General features: G+C 42.0%; 1 protein-coding gene across 2 annotated transcripts in view; it reads right to left on the bottom strand.

The window, feature by feature from the left end:
- Nucleotides 1-25,496, bottom strand: part of PLEKHS1 (pleckstrin homology domain containing S1) — a 53,371-nt gene extending 27,875 nt beyond the window's left edge. Inside the window, exons 1-14 of one of the 2 annotated variants that reach the window (XM_009010303.5) lie at nucleotides 25,219-25,496; nucleotides 24,765-24,850; nucleotides 21,587-21,633; nucleotides 16,202-16,290; nucleotides 15,984-16,090; nucleotides 15,239-15,373; nucleotides 13,880-13,955; nucleotides 12,858-12,974; nucleotides 10,987-11,109; nucleotides 8,751-8,857; nucleotides 8,049-8,258; nucleotides 7,242-7,343; nucleotides 5,295-5,430; nucleotides 456-2,271 (exon numbers count right to left, since the gene is read on the bottom strand). In XM_009010303.5, coding sequence (XP_009008551.3) covers nucleotides 2,092-2,271; nucleotides 5,295-5,430; nucleotides 7,242-7,343; nucleotides 8,049-8,258; nucleotides 8,751-8,857; nucleotides 10,987-11,109; nucleotides 12,858-12,974; nucleotides 13,880-13,955; nucleotides 15,239-15,373; nucleotides 15,984-16,090; nucleotides 16,202-16,290; nucleotides 21,587-21,614 — 1,410 coding nt within the window. In that variant the 5' untranslated portion in view covers nucleotides 21,615-21,633; nucleotides 24,765-24,850; nucleotides 25,219-25,496 and the 3' untranslated portion in view covers nucleotides 456-2,091. The other variant, XM_017963170.4, reaches the window with a different exon arrangement.
- Nucleotides 25,497-26,364: the final 868 nt, after the last annotated feature.

Here is a 26,364-nt window from a genome sequence, read left to right as displayed (position 1 = left end):
CCAGGCTGGAGTGCAATGGCACGATCTCGGCTCACCACAACCTCCACCTCCCTGGTTCAAGTGATTCTCCTGCCTCAGCCTCCTGAGTAGCTGGGATTACAGGCCTGTGTCTCCATGCCCAGCTATTTTTGTATTTTTAGTAGAGATAGGGTTTCTCCATATTGGTCAGGCTGGTCTCAAACTCCCAACCTCAGGTGATCCACCTACCTTGGCCTCTTGAGGTGCTGGGATTACAGGTGTGAGCCACAGTGCCCAGCCTGATTTTTTATTATTACAAACAATGCTGCAGTGAACTTTTTTTTTTTTACATCTATCTTTGTGTATTTCTGTAGGATAAATTTATCGAAGTAGAAACAGTAGATCCAAAATGGGATGCGTATGAATTCATTCTCACATTAAATAAAGAAATACCCAAAACTGAGTACTTTATAAGAAAAGAGGTTTAATTGGCTCACAGTTCTGCAGGCTGTACAGGAAGCATGGCATCATCTGCTTCTGGGGAGGCCTCAGGAAGCTTTTACTTGTGGCAGAAGGAGCAGGTGTCTTACATGGCAGGAGCAGAAGGAAGAGACTGAGGGAGGAGGTGCTGCACACTTTTAAACAACCAGATCTCACGAGAACTTACTCACTGTCACGAGAATAGCACCAAGAGGATGATGCTAAATCATTCATGAGAAATCCACCCCCACAATCCCATGATCCAACACCTCCCACCAGGCCCCGCCTCAAACACTGGGGCCTACAACTCAACATGGGGTTTGGAAAGGACGCAGATCCAAGCCATACCAACATGTAAATGAAAAAATTTTTTAATACTTTCCCAACAATCTTTCTAACAGAAATGAAATGTATTTGAATGTCTCTTCTGAGTGCTGAAGGTATTTTCAAATCCAAGCCCAAAGACAAGGCTGGCATCAGGATGTTTGTTTCCCAGAGCTGGTTTTAGATTCTTGGTTCTGTAGCTGAATGGTTACGAGACCTGGAGAATCAAAGAAGGTACCCCTTTCACCACCCCAGGCCTTAGTTCCTTCCACATGAAACAACAGCTTGGTAAAATATGCTTTCTGAAGCTGCTTTTGCTCTGTCACTCCCTGATTTGATTAGTGATTTAGCTCTCTGCCTTTGTTTTCCTATTTGTAAAAAAGAATTTTATTGGCTGGGCCTGGTGGGGTGGCTCACGCCTGTAATCCCAGCTCTTTGGGAGGCTGAGGAAGGTGGATAACGAGATCAGGAGTTCAAGACCAGCCTGGCCAAGACGGTGAAACCCCATCTCTACTAAAACTACAAAAGTTAGGCAGGTGTGGTGGCAGGTGCCTGTAATCCCAGCTACTCAGGAGGCTGAGGCAGGAGAATCGCTTGAACCCCGGCGGCAGAGGTTGCAGTAAGCTGAGATCTTGCCACTGCACTCTAGCCTGGGTGACAGAGTGAGGCTCTGTCTCAAAAAAAAAAAAAAAAAAAAAAAATTTTATTCCTTTGCCCTTCCAGGATCAATTAGTCAATGCATCCATGAGTAAAGAACTTTCAACCTTGACGTGCTAAGTAGCTCTGTTATTGCTTGTAGAGCAAGCTGATATTGGCTGCATATGACCCAAACTGCTGCCACTCTAAAATAGTTGCTGAGTCTTTATGAGAACAAGAGATACTTTTTGAATCCAAAAGGCCACTCTGTCTCAGCACTCTGGCCTGTGGGGTTGATGAGAGGCAGGTGTTTGGGAAGCCTGATCAGGTATCATATCTCCCTTGGGAATCTTGCCTTGGGAACTGTATATCCCTTAACAAAGAAGGAATTATGTGGACCACATCCTCACAGAATACAGCATGTATTACATGAGGGACTGGCCCAATCTGTCTGTGGTGTTTGGGACAATAGCTGAGATAATAAGGGCTTCCATTTCCCCCGGGTTCTCCAAGCATCCATGTGACCCTCTCAACATCTCTGATGCAATAGCCAGAGAGGAGTGGTCACCCCCATGGTTAAGATGCAGAAGCAGAAATTCTGAGGGGCGTGCAGACCATCTCCTATTACAGGCAGCAGTGAGTAGCGGAGTCAGACAGTCCCGGCTCCATCCTGTTCTGCCACTCTGGGGCATGTTACTCCCCGGCTCCCTTCTGCTGGTTCTTTTTAATGGCGGGACTCCTCTTTGGTGCTCTCTCCACTCCAGGCTTATCCAGTTGAGAAGGTGCAGCACTTTGGCATTTTAAGGGACATGTGCAGGATACAGCATGGAATTTCTCTGAATTTGGGATCCTGCCGATAGTAAGCTTTACTTTCTAAAACACAAGAAAAAAGAAAGTTAAACGACTCAAGATTAGCTTTAAGATTGTTGCTTCCCAATCTGTTCTCATTCATACCCTTTGGAGCTGGTTTTGAAGAAAGTCCTGTGGTGAACTGTAATACCTGGGCCAGAAAAAGACAGGGGTGACTGACGTGGATACTTGGGTGGAACGTGGATCTTTATTTTCTGGTGTCTATGGGCCTGAACTTTTAAGGAAGCATCCAGGGAGCACTGACGGTGCTCTAAGGGGCCCAAGGGCACCAAGAATTAAAAAGGCTTCTTGAAACAAGTGAATCAAAATGAAACCACCAGACGGGACTCACCCAGAAGAGATTGGGAGAAAATGGAAACTTGATCAGTTTCTCCACCTATCAGGTCCTTCCCCTGCACACACCTTCTCCCCTTCCTTTTAAAATCTCTCCCCTCCCTGTCCCTGCCCTGTTACCACCCCAACCTCCAATTCCCTCATCTGTAGCATAACAGGGAGGAGAGTAAATGGATTGGCTTGGGCACTTTCAAACATTGAGGGCCCATGGCTGTTCTCTCTTTGGTTCCACATCTCCCTTTTCCAATATTCTTCTTCCTTCCAGGGACCATGTGTTTGAATTTTAAAAGAGCAGTGGGTATTCCTGAACACAGATAAGTCAGGAATGGTGGCAGTGGGAAGTAAGGGAATTTTCTGATCTTTCAGATAACCATGAAGATGGATACTGAATATTTCTCTGTAGCATCTAGGGGCTGTTATCAATTAGAAAGGGGAGGCAGAACGAGCACAAGAGAAATGCAGTTGCCCCCTTCCCATGCAATGAGTCCAAGGTCTAGACAGGCAGTCAGGATAAACTGCAGTCAGCAACACCCAGGCACAGCTCCTGGATCTGCTCGCAGGCAAGAACTCTTTTCTTGGCTTCTGAATTAATGCCTGGATCTTTGGGTCAGAGTAGTGTTTGGTAATTTTCAGAAAAGTTCAGAAACTTCTATTGACCACTTGGCCCCCGTGTGGATCTTCGGCAGAGAAAATGTACTATAGTTACCAGATTGTTGGACTGTGGCCCTGAAATCCACTTCTTTTCCACCATGCAAACTCCCATCCAGTCTTCAAAACCCAAGCCAAACATGACTTTCTTTGAGACACCATCCTGACCTCCTTCATATAGGTTTACTCCATTCTACCTCTGTGATCCTGTGGTCCTGTGTTCATATCTCAGGGCACACACAGTATTGTAAGTAGCATGTAACATGCCTGCTTCATCCACTTTTCTGTGAGCTTCTTAAACTCAGGCTGAGGCCGTTTTTGTAGCTCTTAAATTTAGCACAGTATCCAGCACCCAGTAGATGCTCAGTAAATAGAAAGTGAATGAATGTGTGCTTGCTCTGCCACTAACTAGTTGTGTATCTTCAACAACTCACTCATCCTCACTGGGATTACTCATTTAGGGTAATGAGTAATAGGGATAGCACAATATGTATGACTAAAGGGATTATTACGTAGTGCAGGAGAGATAAGACATATTCTTAACATAGCTATGCTACATAATCAAAAACTTCCCAGAGCTGGAAGAAATTTAGAAATCATCTAATACAATGGTTTTCAGAAATTTGAAGCCAAGGAGCTGTTTCTTAAGGAAAGCTTACAGGAAAGATTGGACTAATCTTTTTTCCTAAAAGATAAATGAGGCCCGGCGCGGTGGCTCACGCCTATAATCCCAGCACGTTGGGAGGCCGAAGTGGGTGGATCACAAGGTCAAGAGATTGAGACCATCCTGGTCAACAAGGTGAAACCCCGTCTCTACTAAAAAAATACAAAAATTAGCTGGGCATGGTGGTGTGTGCCTGTAGTCCCAGCTACTCGGGAGGCTGAGGCAGGAGAACTGCTTGAACCCAGAAGGTGGAGGTTGCGGTGAGCCGAGATCACGCTGTTGCACTCCAGTCTGGGTAACAACAGCAAAACTCTGTCTCAAAAAAAAAAAAAAAAAAAAAAAGGGATAAATGTGAGCTTCTCCAGTTGAAGACCCAGCATATTCTCTCCTTCCTCTCCTCTCCTTTCACCTCCATCCCAGGAATGCAAGAAGCACAGTTTGAAAACCAGCCTTTTAGTTTAGTGAGAATAAGCTGAAGCCCAGAGAAGGCAGTGAATTTCCTAAGGTCATAGGGCTAGTTAGAAATAAAAGTAGACCAGGGAAGGAATTAACATCATCAAGACTGTAGATATTCAGGACAATAGCTAGTCCTTGAAAAAACATAACATGCTCAGTGCATACCTATATATTATGGTTTGTTTGTTGTTGTTTTTCTTTGAGACAGGGTTTCGCTCTGTCTTCCAGGCTGGAGTGCAGTGGTGCAACCATAGCTCACTGTAACCCTGAACTCCTGGGCTCAAGTGATCCTCCTGCCTTGGCCTTCTGAAGTGCTGGGATTGCAAGTGTGAGCCACCATGCCAGCACCACACAGTATGTTTAATTCTTGCAATACTCTATGAGGAAGTTAGGACTATGACAATTTCTGAGATGAGGAAATTGAGGCTTTAAAAAATGGGCTTGTATAATATTCCATGGTTAGTTGTAGTAGAAGTAAAAGTAACTAGTAACTTGATTAAGCACCTAATATGTGCCAGTCACCTTTGTAAGCACGTTACACATATGATCTCATTTAATTATCCCACAACCAGCACCATCATTAGCCATAATTTTGCAGAAAAGGAAACCACACAAATTGGTTGAAGGAGCTGGTTTGGAACCCTTGCACCAGTCTGATTCCATGCAAGCTCTTTTTGCTACCTCATGCTGATCTGAGGTACTGAACCCAGGTGCTCTGTCTCTTAGCCCAGTGCCTTCTCCAAATGCTACTTGATATGAAAGAATCCTAAGAGTCCAGAAGGAGCATTCTGTTATTGGCACTTGGTGGTGGAAGAAGGGGGAGCCTTATTTGTATTCAGAGTAGTTTTCAGACTCAGTCTAAGACCTTGATCTTGTTCCATCTGGTACTGATTTGCCCTGTTTAGGGCTGGTCAGTACAACTTACCTCCTTCTGGATGGACCGGGTGAGAAACAAGGAGACCTCCTCCAGGCTCTGGGGCTTCAGGCCATTCACCGCCAAAAGATGATCTCCGTGGCAAAATATGCATCCCAGACGTGGGGGGCCTTCCCACTGAACCACACTGCAGTGGGAATACAACATCCAACACCAGCATGAGGCTGAGCTTGCAAGGAAGGCAGGGCATGCATGGAGTCTACAGGGTCTCCTGACTCTAGGTCATGTGGCACCACCTCTGAAGCAGACTATCTCCTTCTGTTTGGAATATGGTTTCCTGTTACTAGTATAGGAGCCTAACCCTTCCTCCAAAGCCCAGCTCAAATTACATCGCCCTTTCAAAGCCCCATAAAGTCCTGGATTCCATTCCTCTGCTATAATTCATCTCCCCTACCCCTGGACTTCTATTACATTTTGTGAGTACCTGATTTGTTACATTTTTCAATAAAATGCATTTTACATTGACTTGTTTGTGTGGCTGTCTTTTTTCACCAGGCTACATGACCCCAGAAGTATGAAGACACCTTTTTGTTTTTTCATATTTTAATTTTTAAAACCCCGTGGTTCCAGGTAAAGAAAGAGTGCTCAGCATTTGTTGAAAGTGAGGACATAATGATTACACAATGAATATCTAATGAACAAATAAATGAATTACAGAATGAAGCAATGCAGTTACAGAGGAGTCCACAGTTTCGGTCAAGTGTTTATTGAGCCTTAGACTGTGGAATATTTGGAAAAATGGAAGGTGTGATTCCTCTCTTCTTAGAACTTATAAGACAATTAATGTGTAGTGTTTACATTAAAGAGCTTTCTTCCCTTATAAAGATGTAATTTCCATCAAAATAAATTACAAAGTCTGTAAAAAAAATGCCATATCAAATAGGCAGTGATTAAGAAAACTCTCTGCCACACAGTCTTTGTGTCTGTGTCTGTGAGTAGCAGTTTTTTTTTTTTGACTTGTGTCTGGAAGTCTTAGAACCTGATATGCTTTCTTCTTACAGACCTTTGATTCTTTTGTTTTTTGAGACAGTCTTACTCTCTTGCCCAGGCTGGAGTGCAGTGGTGCCATCCTGGCTTGCAGGGTTCAAGAGATTCTCTTGCGTCAGCTTCCCGAGTAGCTGGGATTACAGGTGCGCACCACCACACCCAGCTAATTTTTTTTTTTTTAATTTTGGTAGAGACGGGGTTTCACCATGTTGGCCAGGATGGTCTCAGTCTCCTGACCTGGTGATCTCCCCGCCTCAGCCTCCCAAAGTGCTGGAATTAGCCCAGCCTAGACCTTTGATTCTTGTTGACTTTGCTAATTTCACTCATTCATCAAATGCTCATTGTACTGTGATTGAAAATGATGTCCTTGGGCCCTATGTATCCCTGCCCATTCTTCCTCCCTTTAAGAAGTCAGAAACGTGTTGCTTCCTGAATTTTGGGTCCTGTTATTCCTCTCCCTCACCCCTCAGCTGAGTTTCTTACACAATACTGGCCGGGCGTGGTGGCTCAAGCCTGTAATCCCAGCACTTTGGGAGGCCGAGGCCGGTGGATCACGAGGTCAAGAGATCGAGACCATCCTGGTCAACATGGTGAAACGCTGTCTCTACTAAAAATACAAAAAATTAGCTGGGCATGGTGGCACATGCCTGTAATCCCAGCTACTCAGGAGGCTGAGGCAGGAGAATTGCCTGAACCCAGGAGGTGGAGGTTGTGGTGAGCCGAGATCGCGCCATTGCACTCCAGCCTGGGTAACAAGAGTGAAAGTCCGCCTCAAAAAAAACAAAAAACAAAAAACACAACACCCTGATTTCTGCTACAGTCTAAGACTTTTTTTGTAACAACAGCAAGACAACAGTTAGTGTTGCCGAATACAGTGTTTCAAAATGTAATTGTTCTTTTTAAAGCTTCCAGCCCCATTTATAATCCACAACAGTCAAATCTCCAACCTACCATATCCGTCCTGCGGCTTCTGTGAGAGCAAGATAGTTTATGACATCAGGAGGAGAAAGGAAAACGTTCAGTTTCTCCACTTGGCTTTCATCAGGGATGTTACTACGAACAAGACATTTGTTAAAGTCACATCAGGCACCTGGCCCTGGCTCTCAGCTATATTTTCTGAGTACACTTGTGACCTCTATTTCTGAGATGATATTGTCCAGGTAAAGGCTGTCCAAAACATTTGGAGAATAATATAAATTTACTGAAAAATCCTCTTGGGATGTGGTAGTGGATGGTAGGTTACAGGAATGGAGGCAAAAATGGACTCAGTTGGTTATATAACTGTCCACATCAGGCCAGTCTGGAAATGATTCCGTAGAAGAAGTTATGGCAAAGAGTTAAAATTACAACTATTGTACCAAATGCTCTCGGTATCACTAAAATCCTAAATAACCCACTCCTGGTCTATAACTAAGCCCCATGCACCTTACATCCCCGTAATTATACTCATGTAAAACCTGAGTGACAGACTACTCAGTTCCACATGGATCCCAAGTCCTGGGACCTGAAAGACTAGCCAAGGGTTAATTTTATAAATAGCTGAAAATGCCACCCCAGCCCCCAGGGACCGCTTTACTCCAGCTCTATCATTCCCTCTCCTTGGCCACAATATCAGTGACAGGGAGAAGATGGTCAGGTTCTTGGCTGACTTGGAGATTTTTAGGAACTGCTTTAAAATTTTAATTGTAAGTAAAAAATAGTGAGAGGGAGCCTGCCTTGCTCTTAGGGCCCACAAAGTTTTAGAAATTAGAGCTTTACTTGATCAGTATAGACAATTGCACAACAGTTAGTGAGGCCGACCCCTTTTTGTCATTTGTGCTCTGTGCTTCCGTATCGGCAGGAAAAAGACACGAATCAATTCCTGAGCCTTGTTCTTGCAGGTGGAGGCCCCCATCCTGGGTCTCTGGAACGGTCTGGGGTTCCTCTTTGCTGCTATCCATAGACTCATGGGATGTCTCTTTGAAAAAACTATAGAGTATAAGAAGTTAAAACAAACCCTATTTTAGCATGTGTTTCTGCAGTGTTCCCCTGTGTGTGTCAGATTTAAGTAACTAACAGACATGTGAAGACTAACAAGGTCTTGAAGTGTGTCCAACTATCAGAATCACAGCCACAGTTAGAATCAAATCCAACAAACCTTCCTTCTAAAAATGGATATGGAATCAAAATTACTCTTTACAGGGTTTGAAGGACAGAAGTGAGAGTGTGAGAGACATAAACACAAAGTAGAAAATAACTTCCTCGGGAGATGGAAAAGGTCCTGAGGATGTTACCAGTGGTTTTCGGCAGGTGCAGAAATGACTCCCTCATTTTTTTGTGTTGAGATGACTGAATGACATGTGGAATCTGGTCTGTGGTCATGTTTTGCATCAGTTTATCAACTATTAAAATGAACTGATAGTCATTGTCCCATAACAGCAGATGAAAAAAATTAAATTTTTAAATGGCACTTTTACTTACCAGGATTTCATTGACACATAATGACCCTCGATTCTTCCAGAGACCTGGTCTGGACCATCAGTTTCAATGGATTCACCAGAATCACTGGAAGCAATGACATTATCCAACTGTAGATAAGAGGAGTACATGTAAGAATCCTATTTTACCAATAAGTCAGGTGCCTTCTTATTTCTAGTGTTTATAGCTCTGATCTCTGACGTAGGTACACCTTCCAGTGGATGAACATGGTTCTCATTTGGGAAATATCAACCAACCTTACCTCCACGAGACTGAATCAGCAAAGCTTCTGGCAGACTCAAAGTCAATTTCTTCTCCTGGATCCCTTAAGCTCCCAACACAAGTGTTGTTTCTATGGAACTAAATTGCTATTTACCTTTTTATGTCACCATTAGGCACTTAAGAACATGAAAGCTTTCCCCCAGTCAGTTCTACTATAGAATTATGGCACTTGGTTGGGTCAAAGACTTTGACACAGTGTGAAGCTGGTCTCAGGCTACTCTGCTCACAGGCAGCCCAAGTGGCTTCAGGGACACTACAGTGGTCTAGAAATATACTGCATTTAGGAGGTTCTCAATAGCCCTCTTAGAACAAGAGAGTCACTTGTGGCAATGATTGCTCGAAAACCCTAAGGCCTAACTAAGTTCATCGTTATCCATGATCGAAACCTTCCTTTCAGTCAAGCCAGTCTTCCCACTGGCCCCCTGCAAGTGGTGTTCTTCCATCCCCATGTTCATGCTGTCTTCCTCACCTAGAGTGCCAGCTTTCCTTTCTGCCTATTGAAATCGCGTCCAGGCCTGGCTGGAGTCCCACAGCCCCCTCTGATCACCTCAGCTACTGCAGAGCCCTCCTTTCTCTCAAGTTCCATTGTATAATTTTGTACCTTTTTTCTGGTCTTTTTAGCTTAGTTTTGTCTGCTTTACTAGACTTTGCCTATCATAAAGTACCTAGCAAATGCCAGGCCTATAACAGCTGCTTAATACACATCTGATTGGTTGACTACCATAAAAGACTGCATCCCAGGAAGCACAAACATGAAAATATTTTGGTGAAAGAAGAACTCTGTGCTCAAATGAGATTGGGAAATGCCATGTGTTGTATCTGACTTGACCATTTACAATGCACCACTGCATACTAAGTGCTCTGGGAATTCTGCTAAGAAGTTTATTTAATTTATTTTAACTGGGTGTTTCCAGAACTTATTTGACCCAGAATGTTTCTTTTATATAAACATATGTCACCATCTTACAGAAAACGCCCAGTTTGGGAAATGATGCAGCATTCCCACCCTCCATTCTGTCTTCTTATCTCCCACTTCCATTCTCTTCTCTCTGCAGCCCACGGCAGATATAGCTGCTGGGTTATAGTATATTATAGTAATGGAGGATAATTCAGGTTTTGACACTTCCCAGTCAGCAGCCATCGCTTCCCCTAGGCTGACTACAGAATGAAGTCAGCTTGGCATTCAAGACCCATCATGGGCCAGCTCTTTTCTTCTGTTTATCTCCCACGATGCCTTCCATGCACTCTAGCCCACCGAACTATTCCCCATACACACATCAAATGACATGTCATCCCGGAAGCCTTCCTTGACTCTGGTAGAGAGAAAAAAAAAAATCTGTCCATTTTCTGTTGTTTTTGGAGCATGTTGACCATGTCTTTTGTGCAGAATTATCCTGTGATAACTGACAAGACCGTGTGCTCTGTGAAGGCAAGGTGATGTCATGTGCGTTAGTTTAGCCACCGTGGCCTGTACAGTACAGTGACTACTGCTCAGGAGGCATTCAATAAGGGCTTCCAGCTGATCAGTAGACTGATCGATACACAGCACACAACTGATCACCCAAGGACCTTGGCTCACATTATTCTTTCTGCTAAGAATGCAGATCAGAAAGACTCCTCAAATCAATCCCCCACATCCAAATTGTACTAATAAAGTATAGTCAAATGTCATCTCATCCCTGAAATTTTCCTGATTTTTTGTTTGAAAGTCATCTCTTCTTCCCAACACTAGTGCACCTCTGGTATTTTAGAAGCATCTCTCTTCAGCATAGAACCCTTCTCTCTTGTATTACCACTGGATCCTAGTCAAGTGTCAGCACCATGAGCTCATCGTCTGTATTTGATTTACCTCTGTGTTCCCACTGACCCTCGCCTAGTGTTGCGCAAAAAGTGCATGGCAGGGGTTCAGTAAATATTTGTTAAAGGAACAAATGATGAATGGACAAGAAGGGGTTACCTCTAAAAGAACACTTCGAGGAGTAAGATAATGACTCTCTTCCTCCATATCTTGAGTGGTTTCTGATGACAAATCTTGCAGATGAGCTTGCCTAAGTCCTGGAGAACTCGTTTCCATTAAATGCTGAAGAAAAGAGACAAAAATGCTTTGCTTTTTCTTTGCAAGAGATGGAATTAAATCGCATTCTGGAAAAGACATAATCAATTAATTGGGTTACAAAAGACCAGAGGGTCTTCCAGGGTTATATCTGAAAGCTCACACAACTTGAACTTGCCTCTTGAGTCTGGGTCACCACTGAGGATGAAAAAAATATAAGCTCGTCACTCAGGCTTTTTTCTCTACCATTCGGAACAGTCACTCAGAACAAGTGGTTTCCTCCTGTGGCTGATTTTCTAAGTCACTAAACTCTGGAGTCCCCATCCTCATCTTTTTCCTGTGATCATCCAATGCCATCTGAGTATGTAGTTAACCCAGAGTCACGGCGTTGTGACTTCTCTCCTGCTCCATATTTTTCTTTTGTGTTCTGCTCACACACTTCCATCATTTCCATAGCAATGTAATTTGGCTGTGTTGATCATGTGATAGTATGAATTATAGGCTTCCAGATGATCTAGATTCAACCACTATTGCCTTCCCTTCTTCATAGATATATAATATTCTACTAAAGTACCTTCTTTGCATGGCAGAAAAATTCCAAGAACAATGCCTCAGAGAGGGAGTTTGGAAAAGACCCTGAATGTTCTCTAGAAAGAAGGCAAATTTCAAAAAATTAGGTATGTTTAAGTTCTGTCCAAGTTTTAAGCTCCAAGCTCATGGAGCCAGATCATGGTGAGCTGGGGGTAAAGGAAGATTCCCCACTTAATTTAACCAACAGCAGCACCACCACCCAGCAAGGCAAATAGTACTCTCAACTCACGCTGGTTTAAAAATCACTGGATCTATAGTGTGAAAAGGCAAAATGACCAATAATGTTATCTCTAGGGGGAAGGAGATATCATGAGTGGAAAGCAACAGGTACATACTGAAAAGGGTGAGGCTTCCTAATTGCTGCTTACCACCATTTCTGCTAAAGGAAGAACTGAGGGGAGGTGTTTGGCATGGTGAATTTGATATGCTATGAAAAGCTTTCAAAATAGTTGGAGAGTTACCAACTAGATAAAATAAGGGGAAGGGACTCATTAGGTGAGCTTGGTAATACATGGACAGGGCAAAGTCAATGGCTAAGTCTCTAAGGAACAAAATAGTAACCACGACAGAGATGAAACCACTCGGCATGTTTATGACTCATATCCCAAGCTGAGAACATTACAAATCCAAGAAAGCTGAGGGTCCAATTTTGAGTCACTTTCAAGAGGCAGGTACATTATATTTTATGTCCTCAAATGGATTTCATTAGAAATGAGGATGAAGTGATAGACAGCTATAATGAATGAGAAGCAAGATTGAAGACTGATCAGGGTAAAGGGAAGAAATTAACAAGAAACTCAGCCTTTGCCTGAGGAGTACAGACAGAATGGGCAGAAATCACATGGTGGTCGGGAAATCTTTTGGCAGAGGGATCTGTGCCCTCTGTGTGAAAGAAAGGAAGAAGTTGCCAGCCAGGTTTTGGTTTAGCAAAGGGATCTTACCCTAGCCCTACCCAAAGCATATAAAGAGCATCCAAAATGGATGAGTACACTGAGAGGTATTCAGGGCAAGCCATGAGGTTCATCTGTGATATGGGATAAACATCAGGGCTAAGAATCATTCTTATAGTGCATCAGGCTTTGAGGAAGGTGGGCATGGTTAAATGCAATTGCTAATTGGTAAGATTCTGAAGCCTTAGCTGACTCCCAGGTGTGGTGTCCTGAGAAAGAAGTGAGCCCCATTACCATGTCTTGGAGACCGTTTCTTGGTGAGCTGGAGCCAACAGCCTCTGTTGTGCTGGAAAGGCCAAGGAGAGGGCTGGGGTAGAAGAGAGTTCTTTTATTACCCGGTGAGAGTTCCTCCTGCTCACAGAAAAGGAATCAGTCAGGGCACAGTTGATCTCTGTCTGGAATGAAATGGCATTTTTACTCCAGAAATGGGCTCCTTGCCTCCCGTCTTTCCCCACAGCGATCTAACATTCCTGCCGCTGGCCTGCCAGCATTATCTCGCAAAGATGAGAGCCGAACTTGACTCTCTCCTGTCTCCAAACCCTTGAGGACATTTAGCCCGACCTTCAAAGATGATCAGCATTGTCCTCAACCTATCTTCTCAATTGTCTCTTTCTGACACCCTCTGCCCCAGTTCCCTTTGCTCTAATCATTTCCATCTACTTGAAGACATGCCTTGATTTCTCCTTCTCCTGGCTTTTGCTGTAAGTGTGGAACAACCTAGAAAACATGTCACAGGAGATACCAAGAGGCCAAAGTTCCTTCTATAAAGGTCCGCCCTGAGAAAGAACTTAGGGACATTAGTAGAGGCCCTTATGAAATAAATTAAAACCTTAAAACTACTAAGCAGTCACATGAAAGAGACATTCTATTAAAAATGCAAGATAGATGAAAAACATTTTATAGAAACTGCCCTAGACTTAGTCATTCAGAAGGAAGCTTGTTATGCACTTTGAATAACAATGATGCAAAAATACGACATTCTAAGCTACTACTTAAAAATGCTACAGTTAACTTTTCCTTCCTCTACCAAAATAATAAAAATCTGAAGTGTCTGTATTTCAGCTCTCTCGCAAAACACAAAAGAATCTTTTCCCTATTGTTAATCATTAAAAGTTATAAGGATGTACATTTTCTCACTTATTTATTCCTTGCATTAATGCCAGTGGCTAAGGAGGCAAAAGAAAGCTACTATTGTTTTCTGTTGAAAGAGGGTTGTGTTCAGTTGCCCTGTTATTTTACTAGTGATGTGGACTCACCTCTGTGTTCTGATGTGTTGCTTTTATATTCCGGCAAAATGATGACATGATGGAGACCCAGTCTTTAATCTTCTCCCTGTTGATAGAAATAAACTTTCAGCTGGCATGTGGCAACAATAGTGCCTGTACTCCTTTTGAACCAGAGAAGGATTCTTTTATGAAGGTTAGAATGGCAGTGAAGGCAGGTACCAGCAAAATAAGGATTTTTCTTAAGTAGCTTAAATGGCCTCGCCACCTGCACATTTGCACACTAAAATTAATGCTCAGCCACCTCTGCAAGGAAAGCTCAGAGAAAGGGAAGAAAAGTAGAAAATAATGGTAGTAATCACAGGGTTTGGGGCTTTCAGCTTTGACACTGATTTTCTCTGTATTCTCAAGCAAGCCCCCTAACCTGTCAGTGCCATTTTTGTGTAACTGTGCAGGTGTGCCTTCCCTTAAGGAGCACATGCATTGATGAAGAATGTGCTTGAATGAATTTGTAGAGTCACATTTTCTTTATGGGCTCACAGGACAACATAAAGCTTTGTTCAATCTGAAGCAGATCAGGGTTTTCATATGTTGGCTTTGGCATTGTCCCCCTCCTCTGCACAGTGTCCCCGACACCAGCTTTGCCTCTCCCCCAAGCAGATAATCATCCATGAAGAGTCCACTAGGCACCTTTGCTAGGACCAGAAGCCCCTCTTAAAAACTGCATGCTGCTTAGAGGGCAAGCCTAGTTCCTCCCTAATATATGTAGCTTGCTTGTGTAGATATTTGTGTATTGGGTTCTTTTACATGGGATGCTTCTGGGGTGATGGTGATCGTTATTGGTTGAAATGCATCCTCCCCACCCAGTTTGTGTGTTTCAATTCCATATCCCAATACCTCAGAATGTGACCTTATTTGGAAAGAGGGTCATTGCAGTTGTAATTAGTCAAGACGAGGACGTCCTGGTATAGAGTGTGCTCCGAATCCAATGTTACTGGTGTTCTTATAAAAAGGGGAAATTTGGACACAGTGCTAGGCACACAAGCCAAGGGAACTACCGAGAGTTAGGAGAGACCCCTGGAACAGATCCTTCCCTAGTGTCTTCAGAGAGAGCATGGCTCTACCAATACTTTGATTTCAGACTCCTCGTCCCTAGAACAATGAGACAATACATTTCTGTTGTTCCAAGTTATCCAGGTTGTGGTTACAGCAGCTCTAGGAAACTAGCTCAGTAACTTTTCAAGATATTTTAACAAATAACGAAGATTGCCAAGATGGTGTTCAAGGCTGTAGCATGAGTTCAGAACATGTTCATTGGGATAAAATGTTTTTCTTTTGGCTTGTATTTGTTTTGCATGCAGTAGACACTCTGTGTTATCTTACTTCTCTCACCTGTCATGGCCGATGAGGAAATATTCCCTGGTAGTGGTTCTGATGGACATGACCTCGTCAGGGTGGCATTTAAACATCTTCTGCACAGATTGCATCTTTTCCTGGCTACTTATGCCAACTTCTACACTCGAATTTCTATCAGACACAAAGTATTAAACAAAGATAAATACCGAAATAGAAAACTGACACTTTTATATTGGGATTCAAATGGAAGAAAACTTTACATGTACTTGATCCACGTTTTGAAGATTGCCCAATAATTGTAGAAGGTAAGTTTCGATTTTTGATCTGGTTAATCAATAATTAAAATTATTTTGTTTAGCCTAAGATTCAAAAATTTCTATGTTGATTGAATTCTTTATTGCACGAATCATATTTTTCAATTTTGGGGTACATATTTATTAAAGAGAAGGCCAAAAAAAGCTGATCTAAATATTTTTGAAAAATCTATCTTGACTTTATAAAAGGATAATTTCATCTACTCCCTCTCGTCCACAAATTACATGAATCAAACTCCTTAACTGAATGCTAATAAAGACTTACCAAGTATAACATACATTATGAAACATACTCAACTATCTTTCACTCAAAGTGCTATTTTAGCTTCTATTCAATCACAAATATAATAAGCTTGCAGTCTTTGGTTCCTTTGGTCAATTACGTAAATTTCAATTTGCCTGCAACTTGTCACTGTTTGACTTTATAGTATTTGTTGTTATAAAAGTTTTCTTGCTTCGATACACACTGATCAATTTCAATGGCACCTCGCTGATGATGGTCTTTATAGTAGGAAAGACTAAAGCTCTTTTCCCCACTCTTTGACAGGACAAAAAACCGCTTTTTCCAAGAGGTCTGAAAAATAAAAAGATTTTATGTCTCAGTTATATCTCAGAGGAAAAGAAGGGATTTTTAAAAATGCTCATGAGGCTGGTGGGAGGCTTGCTAATCATAGCAAATACTTACCACAGAGAAGAACAGCTGAGAAGGTGGTGATTTAATAAAGTAATCTTGTTTGCAGACTTCATTTTCATAATAAAATGTAAATTGTTTGCCTAACAAAAGTGAACAGAACTCAGTTTGTTCCTCATAAATTTCTGAGAAGAACTGCCTCAATTGGAAAACACTATTCATCTCTGGAAAGGCCTTCAGATTATTCAGTAGTTATGGAAAAGAACAGTTCTAATAACCCAAGAAAACGAAGGACCAAATGTCTGATTCTTACTTCTCCACAGCCAAGACCTTTATTCAAACAACATTTGAAAGCATGTTAATTTGGCTCATACCTGTCTGGCTTTCTGTTTCTAGAGTATGTCTTTGGCTCTCTACGTGTGAGCAAAATTAGGCTCTATTTCCATTGCAGAGGCATGATAATTCTGCATTGCACTTTGGCCTAGCAAACAAAAGCAAAAGCACTGCTATTTAAAATGTTGTGACAAAATCTGTTTGGGGAAGGGGAGCAGGTGGAGTTGCTGTAGAAGTTGGGAAGGGAGGGAAGGTAAACACAGTCACCTCCCCAGATTTACTGGATACTATCCTAAAAGCCCCAGCAGGTGTATTGCCAAATCCTGACTCTGTTTTCACTTAATAAAGAAGCTCTAATTTTTTAGTAAAGGTTGCCCTTTCCAAAACTAAGGACAAATTTGAACCTACAGTCTGTATGTGAAAGCACATCCAAACTAAAACAAAAACAAACCCTAAATGAAGAAAACAAAAATAACAGTATCGTGTTTAACAACACTAATTGTGTTTTTCTAAATAATGAATGTAATACATATTTATTGTAGACATTTTAGAAAACAGAGAAACAATTAAAACTGCCTGTAATTTCATCACTTACAGGAAAGCAGTTAACATTTTAGAAACTTCTTTATTTAATCACTTCTGCCACTCCATTTTCCATAGTGAGTGGGTTTACTTTTGTCTGCTAAGCCAAAGGGCAACATCTACTGTCTCCCTCAAGTATTCAAGAGTGCCTATTAACACGTGTGTGCTGAAACTACTGAGGCCAGAGAAAGAACCATTAAAAAAGATCAGAGGTTCAGAAAAAGTGCCTGTTACCTCCAGCCAGACTAGAAACACTTATAATTTACAGGGCATTGATAGAGTTCTCAGGAATGTCTTGCCTCAGTGTGAGGAATAATTAGCTCTACACTAATTATTAGCTCTGCACTGAGCACTGCTCTAAACTCACCTAACAAATCATAAAGGACTTAGAAGAAAGTGGTTTCCAAAAAATTTAACTGCATCCCAGAACAAAGCTCAAGATTCATAGGAATACAGAGATATTCAGGACCCAACAAGGTAAAATTTGTGGTGTTTGGCAATCAGTCAAGATTACCAGGCATACAAAGAGGAAGGGAAACATGATCAATAATGAGGAGAAAAGTCAATCAATCAAAACAGGCCGAGAACTGACACAGACGTTAGAATTGGCAGAGAAAGTAAGTAAAACAGTTATTATCACTGTATTTTTAAGAATTTAGGGAGAGAGATAAAAGATGGAAGATCCAAAGTGAAATTTTAGAGATGAAAATTATAATGTCTCAGAAAAACAATAAGAAGCCTGGATGGTAGTAGGAGCAGATTAAATGTTGTAGAAGGGAAGATTCGCGTACTTATAGGCATGGCAATGGTAGCTACCAACATAAACAGTGAGAAAATAATTGGAAAACTCAAAAAGAGCACCAGTACACTGTGGACAATTTCAAGTAGCCTAGTATACAAGTAATAGGAGTCCCTGAAGTGAGAGAGTAAGAAATAAAAAATATTCGAAGTAACAATGCTGAAAATTTTACAAACCTAAAACTATAATCACAGAAATCCAATAGTTTAATGAAGCCTAGCACAAGACACCCAAAGAAAAGTACATCAACGCATGTCATAACTGAATTGTTCAAAACCAATGATAAAGAAAAAAATCTTAAAAGCAGCCAGAGGAAGAAAAGACCTATTGCATACAGAACAAAGACAAGAAACAGTGATATTGATTTCTCATCAGAAAAAAAAATGCAAACAAGAAAAAGTAAAACAATATATTTAAGGGCATGGTGGCTCACAACTAATCCCAGCACTTTGGGAGGCTGGGGCGGGTGGATCTCCTGAGGTCAGGAATTTGAGACCAGCTTGGTGAACATGGAGAAACCCTGTCTGCAAAAATACAAAAATTAGCTGGGCATGGTGGTGCCAGGCTGTAGTCCCAGCTACTTGGGAGGCTGAGGCAGGAGAATGGCTTGAATCCAGGAGGTGGAGGTTGCAGTGAGCCGAGATTGCGCCACTGCACTCCAGCCTGGGCAACAGAACAAGACTCTTGTCTTGAGAAAAGAAAAAAAAAAAAAAAAAAAGAATTCCTAAGACCCTGAAGAATGATACTAAATCTACTCTCCTCGTGCTCTATCAATAAAACAACAAAGCCTGGATGACAGCATATCTGTTTATAACATGGTTTACTGAATATTTCTAAGCCCATTGCAGAGACCTATGATTTAGAAAAAAGAAGATTCCTTTCAAAATATTACTGGTCATTGACAATACACCTGGTCACCCAAGAGCTCTGATGAAGATGTACAAGGAGACTGGTGCAGTTCACATGCCTGCTAACACAACACCTCTTCAGTAGCCCATGAATCAAGGAAGGATTTCAACTTAAATCTTATTATTTAAGAAATGCATTTCATAAGGCTATAGCTGTTATAGACAGTGATTCCTCTGATGGCTCTGGGCAAAGTTAATTGAAAACCTTCTGGAAAGGATTCACCATTCTAGATGCTGTTAGAAATATTCATGACACCTAGGTGTAGGTCAAAATAACAACATGAACGGGAGTCTGGAAGAAGTGGATTCCAATACTCTTCAATGACTTTGAGGGGTTCAAAAATTCCTTCAGTGGAGGAAGTAACTGCAGATACGGTGAAAATAACAAGAGAACTAGAATTAGGAGTGAACTCTGAAGCTGTGACTGAATTGCTGCAATCTTCTGATCTCATTTCAACAGATAAGGAGCTGCTTCTTATGGGATATGAAAAGAAAGTGTTTCTTGAGATGGAATCTACAGCTAGTGAACATGCTGTGTTTATTTTTGAAATCACAATAAAGGATTTAAAATATTAGGTAAACACAGTTGATAAATCAGTGTCAGGGTTTGAGAGGATTGATTCCAGTTTTGAAAGAAGTTCCAGTGTGGGTAAAATGTTATCAAACAGCATCCCTTGCTACAGAGAAATTTTTCATGAAAATAAAATCAAACTATGTGGTCAACTTCATTGTTGTCTTAGCCATAACCTGATTATTCAGCAGCCATCAACACCGAGGCAAGACCTTCTGCCAGCAAAAAGATCATGACTCACTGAAGGCTCAGATGATTGTGAGCAAATTTTGGCAATGAAATATCTTTAATTAAGGTAGGCACATTGTTTCCATAGACATAATGGCATTACACACTCGACTGCAGTGTAGTGTACACGTAACTTTTATGGAATCCAATAAATTCATGTGACTAACTTTATTGTGGTATTTGCTTGATTGTAGTGACATGGAAGTGAACTTGAAACATCTCTGAGGTATGCCTGTATGTGTCTCATATCAAAACTTGAACAAATTATATACTTTAGACATAAACAGTTTATTGTAGGCCAATTATAATAAACTTTAGTAAAGATATTAAAAATATGACCAGTCTAAAATGCAAATCTGACCACGCCACTTTCATACTCAAAAGGCTTCAACAGTTACCTGTCATATACGGCCAAGGTCCGACACAATATGGCGCCACCTTTCTGCGGCCTCATCCTCTTTCCCCTTGTCCTACCTTGTAAGTATATTCTACTCTGACACAGTCTGCTTCTACACCATTTCATTGCGTTGGCCATGCCATTCCTTCTGCTGGGTTGTGCCCTCTTTTCTGATTTCTTTTAAATCCCTACTTCTCCTATAGGGTCTAGCTCAAATGCCTTCCCTATAAAACTTCTCTGGATTCTCATTATTACTTATATGTTTTTCTTCTTCAGACTCCATAACATCTGTACTTTCATTTCATGATTTCCATCACAGCCTAATCTTAATTTCCCAGCACAGCGACTTGCATATGTTTAAGTTCCCAACAAGATTTTATTTTATTTTTTTGAGACAAGAGTCTCACTCTGTTGCCCAGGCTGGATTGCAATGGTGCAATCTTGGCTCAGTGCAACCTCTGCCTCCTGGGTTCAAGCAATTCTCCTGCCTCAGTCTCTTGATTTGCCGGGATTACAGGGGCACACCACCACACCCAATGAATTTTTATTTTTAAATAAAAGCCCTCATAATAAGCCCTGGTGTATTTTTAGTAGAGACCAGGTTTCACCATGTTGGCTAGGCTGGTCTCGAACTCCTGACCTCAAGTTATCTGCCCATCTCACCTCCTACTGATAAGATTTCAAAACTCTTTGAGGGCAATGACTCTTATTTATTAATCTGTATATCCCCTGGTACATAAAGCACAGAGACTTACTAGTAATAGGTGCTTTGTAAATATTTTTGAGTTGAATTTGGATAATTTATCTTCTAAGTGACTTCATCCTAAACTCAGCTTTTCTATCTGCTCACCTACAAAGAATTGTATGAATATGAGCAAGGATATTTGAATACCATACATTGAGCTTCCCTCATAATAAGCCCTGGTGACAATGCAGGCAGCTTCTTGAAGTGAGAGTTTCATGTAAAATTAAGAACATATTTTTGAGTCTTTCCTGGTCCATAGTTTGCTATTAACATCATCTTTGGCAATGGATGGAAAATTGGGCTCATGAGAATCAGAAAATGCTAAACTTCTACACAGGTGAACTCTTATATAATAATTAACTGAATCCAAAAGTTCCTGCTACACTCTCCAAACCAAGAATCATTGTCACAGAATGTCACCCATTATCCCCACTAAAACCAAGTTCTGGGGCTGGGTGTGGTGGCTCACATCTGTAATTGCAGCACTTTGGGAGGCTGAGAAGGGTGGATCACTTTAGGCCAAGGAGTTTGAGACCAGCCTGGCGAACACGGAGAAACCGCATCTCCACTAAAAATACAAAAATTTGGCAGGTGTGGTGGTGTATGCCTATAGTGCCAGCTACTCAGGAGGCTGCGGGTTAGAGGAATGCTCGAGCCCGGGAGGTTGCAGCGAGCTGAGATCGCACCATTATACTCCAGCCTAGGCCACAGAACAAGACTCACACAAAACACCAAGTTCTGTATCCTGGTTAGCTTGAAGGGAACTGTGCACACAAAACATGCACACAAAACCACAAAGTTCTGTATCCTGGTTAGCTTGAAGGGAACTGTGAAAATAAAAAGACTTCTGCTTCTGAGATGATACCCCTCGAGTACCTGGACTTTTCTGAGGTTTGGGTTCCATGATGGCTGTGTGTCCTTGCCTGTCAAAAGGAAGGGTTAGTGTTAGTCCCCAAACAACAGTATGTGTGTTTCATTGACTAGCCACTGAGTCCATGAGTACTGGGATTGTGCTCACGGATGTTGCTGAGACAGGTTATGAGTCTCCCCTTTCCATTCTTTCTTTAGTATTTCCCTCCCTGTCCCTGAGGCTGACGGTAGCCATGGTAACCAGGACTCATCCAAGCAGCTTGTCCTCACACAGTGGGTGGTTCTGCGGAGGTGTTGTCAAGATGACTGAAGAAGCTGTCTCCCTTGGACTTTCTCTGTTCTTGCTTCATAAGTGGCTTTGATAAGAGAGCCGGGGGATGGCAACACCAAGGAGAAGTAAGAACAGGGCAGAGGACAGGATGCCATGGAGACAGCGCAGCTGAGAAAGCATCACTGGCTGAGAGGTAGCCCAAGATAAGACCTTCTCCATGCCAGGGCCTCACTTTCTGCAGGGGAAACTTAAGAACAAGGACCAGGCCACCTCTTCAATTGCCTCAGCCATCTGAGTGGCCCCTCCTCAAGGCTGCTTGACTCTGGGGGCTGAGGCTAACCTGCAGAAACTGAATCTGAGAGGCAATGTCCTTTCCTGGCCAGCTGCTGGATCCTATGACCGTGATGGGATGGAGAGAAGGAACTCCCTCAGGGGAAGGGCTGCAGGGCAAGTGAGGTCATCTTTGAAACCAGGAATTTGTTGGTGACTTTTACCTAAAGTTAGTAAGACTAACAAATTAGAAAACCTTAAAAAGGGAGGTGCCCAAGCAGCCCCAGATAAGATGGGGAGGAGGCAGAGATGCTTGACCCTCCTGACCTCTCTCTTTCTTCACATAAACTCATTCATTCTTCCTAACATGTACATGGCTTATAGCAATTCTTTAATTAAGTGCGTATATGAATATGCAGACATGAAAAAATATACATTCAGGCTGGGTGCGGTGGCTCATGCCTGTAATCCCAGCACTTTGGGAGGCCGAGGCGGGTGGATTGCTTGAAGTCATCAGTTTGAGATCAGCCTGTCCAACATGGTGAAATCCTGTCTCTACTAAAAATACAAAAAATAGTGGGCATGGTGGCAGGCACCTGTAATCCCATTTACTTGGGAGGCTGAGGCAGGAGTTCACTTGAACCCAAAAGGTAGAGGTTGCAATGAGCCGAGATCACACCTCTGAACTCCAGCCTGGGCGATAGAGCAAGACTCTGTCTCAACTTAAAATAAAAAATAGATATATGTAATACATATATTAAGAGATGGAAATCCCGAGATTAAGGCAAGTTCTCAAAATATGCTTTTGGTGGTTTGTCAGAGCATTTGGGAGCTCTTTGAAGACCAGTGGGATGGCTTTCCTGGGCCCTGGAATCATATCTACCCTGCCCCTAGGGAAATGTTTTCTCCCTTGAGGTATCCTGTATAATCATAGTAGTGATAATTTGAATAAATTACAACTTTTCTGGGGCATCTGAAGTTGTATGTTGAAGAGCTGGTGCCCTTAGCTCTCGCCTGGTATAGCAGGCACACTCAGCTCTGGGCAAGGAGCTGTAATGACTGGCAAAGATGCCAAGTGATTGAGACCAGAGGCTGTTGTTTCCTGGAAGAGCAATTCTGCATGAGAAAGAGAACGTAACCTCTTTAAAACCTTTCCCACTCCCAAAAAGGCATGGGCAATATTTAAAAAATTATCCCTGAGATTTTGTATCAAATCCATGAGGTTCTTTCCAGTTTCAAGGATTTCCCTACCTGAAGAGCTGGGGACAAGTGGTTTTCAGCCCATTACCTTTCCCTCTGTCCATGTTTATGAGACTTGGCCACACCCCGTATGCAGCTGTTAGCCTAAGTGAGTCACTTAGTGATCCAGTTGGAGAACTGTGCAGGAGAGATTAGCTGTGGGTGACTTATTTTAAAGCAGTGTGTTTTCTGCAAGCTGTTTTTGAGTTGCTCTTTGTCAAAAAGCCAAAAAAAAATCATTTTTAAATATAAAATATTTCTAAAGCCTTTAAAGTTTATAAAATGCAGTTACATACATTATTTTTCTTTTTGCATCTCACAATGGACTTATTATGAGATAGCTCACTTTACAAATGAAAAACTGCATTTGAGAGAACACTGAGGTGCCTTGGACCTATGTCCCCTGGCAGAACTCCACACAGCACTGCATTAATGCTCATGGACATTCCCAAAGGACATTTGCATTTCCTGTGCCCTGTGGATGTCAGTGTGCTTTGGAGGACTTCTCTGTCCTTCCAGTGTCTGTGAAGGACTCCAAAGTCATGTGTTGAGACTGCTCCTCCTTTATCTCTCCACCCACCATAAAATGAGAGGACAGACAAGGCATTAGGGTGTGGTGGTTAATAGTGTTAGCTCTGGCATCTGGGTTTAAATTTCATCTCCATGAATCATGAGGAATGTGATCTCGGATACTTAAGAATACTTCTCTATGCCTCCATTTCTTCATCTGTAACATGTAGATGGTAATATTACCACCCTCATCAGATTGCTGAGAGCATCACTTGAGATACCCTGTAGATGAGCGCTCCTCAGTACATAATAGAAGCTCAATAAATGCTAGTTGTTAAGGCCAAAGTGGCTCATGCTTGTAATCCCAGCACTAAGGGAGGCCAAGGTAGGCAGATCATGAGGCCAGCAGTTTGAGACCAGCCTGACCAACATGGTAAAACCCTGTCTTGACTAAAAATACAAAAACTAGCCAGGTGTGGTGGTACACGCCTGTAATCCCTGCTACTCAGGAGGCTGAGGCAGGAGAATCGCTTGAAACCAGGAGGTGGAGGTTGCAGTGAGCCAAGATCGCTCCACTGCACTCCAGCCTGGGCAACAGAGCAAGACTCCGTCTCAAAATATATATACAAATAAATAGAATAAAGTAAATACCAGTTAGGTTATTTCCAGCTCAGATAGTCTATGATTCTGACATTGTTTAATAATGGGTAGCATTTTTTGAGTACTTAATACATTCCAGGCACATCTAAGCAATATATATATGAAAGATTTCATGTATACATATAATAATTTCACATATACATATAAAATCTCATCAGACCCTCATAACCATGCCCTAAAGCTTGTACTGTTTTTACAAGGATACAGTGCCCATTTACAGATGAGATGAAATACCTTGACTTTGATCACGTAATTAAAAAGAAGCAGAACCAGAATTCTCACTTCAGAGCTGGTCTTCACCACTTCGCACTTCCTTCAGTCTAAGAAAGTAGAATGGATTGTTTTCCTAGTTCTGCTTCCATTGCTTGTTGTTGCCCCCAAACAAAAAAGAAAACTTTTCTGATTTAGCTGTTTGATCTCCTTCAGGAGAATCTCCCCATAATCACTGCCTAACCTGTTCATTCTAACATTATCCGGGATTTAGTGAATACAGGATACCAGGAGGTCAGTCTTCTTTCCCTTTGACTACACTATAGTCTAGGAAGCTTATGAAGAAAGAGCCCGTAAGAGGAATACTGGATATCTACAAAATCTTCCATTTTCAATTTTGCAGTTACTCAATTGCAAAAAAGCTTCTAGATCACCCCAGCCTTGGGAGTCAAAACCAGATACACCAAGCAGTACTTACTGGAAACCAAGAAGTCACTGGTCCAGTGCTCAGGAAAGTGCCTTGTCCCGAGGATTCCTGAACTCACTCCTGCTGACTCTGAGCCTTGGTGCCTGGGTGAGTTTTGAACACAAGCTCTGCTTGAAATTTGAACCACCAGGAAATACTCAAACGACTATCCTTGAGCAGATTTCCTTCCTGCCAGAAATTGAAATGGAAGCTGTGCCCTCAGGGGGAGTTCTGGGCCTTGATTCTTGTGGCTTGCCACAGAACTGCCCTTGGTGTCCCAGCTGTCTAGCACCAAAAAAATGAAAGCAAACAAATTTAAAAAAAAAAAACAAAGAAAAAACAACTCCTACCAGACTTTGGACCATGATCACAATAACCCTTATTGAGAACAACGCCAGCCTACCCTTGACCTTCTGCAGTGACTACCATTGAAAACAATCCCTTTGCCTCCCTCAGCCATATCTTAACCAGTATCTTCCTGGGAAGGGTATAAAGGGTTCCTTTGTACCACATAAGGAAATAAAAGCCTGGCTTCTCTAACAGGCTTGTTAGAGAACATGCCAATGTTTTCCAGGAAGAGTTGCTCATTCAGCCAAAACAGGGTGTTATCAGCAGGGTGGCGCTAGGTGCATTCCCATACACAGCCTCCCAATGGCAAATGAGCAAATGGTCATTCTTATACCTGCTGAGTTGTATCCAGCCACCAAAGGGTCTTAGGTATATTTTCATCATATGACACATTTTTAGGGAAGAGAAAGAAGTGATAATAAATTTTATCCTGGCCTACTACCTTTAGGAGTAAAGGTACATCATTTTAATCTTTATCCTCATGAGGGTAGCTGGGCTCAAATCAGCTCTGCCATGGATCCCTTGTGTGGTCTTGGCAAGTTAACTTGAGTTTTCTGAGTCTGTTTCCTCATCTGAAAATGGGACAGATAACAGTAACGTCACGGGATTTTTTTTTAAGTTAAGTAAAATTTGACATATTAAAAACGTCTAGCACAGTGCTTTATCCACAGTTAGCATTAAACGGAGGTTATTTCTTTGTTTTCTCTTTTGCATTCTATGGAGGGTAGGTGTTATTGGTTCCTTCATTTAGCAAACCTGGCTGGACTTCAGGCATGCAGAAATTATTATATATTGTTGCTTCCCGCACAG

Source organism: Callithrix jacchus, chromosome 12 (genome assembly GCF_049354715.1).
Source record: "Callithrix jacchus isolate 240 chromosome 12, calJac240_pri, whole genome shotgun sequence".
Lineage (NCBI taxonomy): Eukaryota > Metazoa > Chordata > Mammalia > Primates > Cebidae > Callithrix > Callithrix jacchus.
The sequence above is the reverse complement of the archived record's forward strand: the minus strand, read 5'-3'. Positions and strand labels throughout refer to the sequence as shown.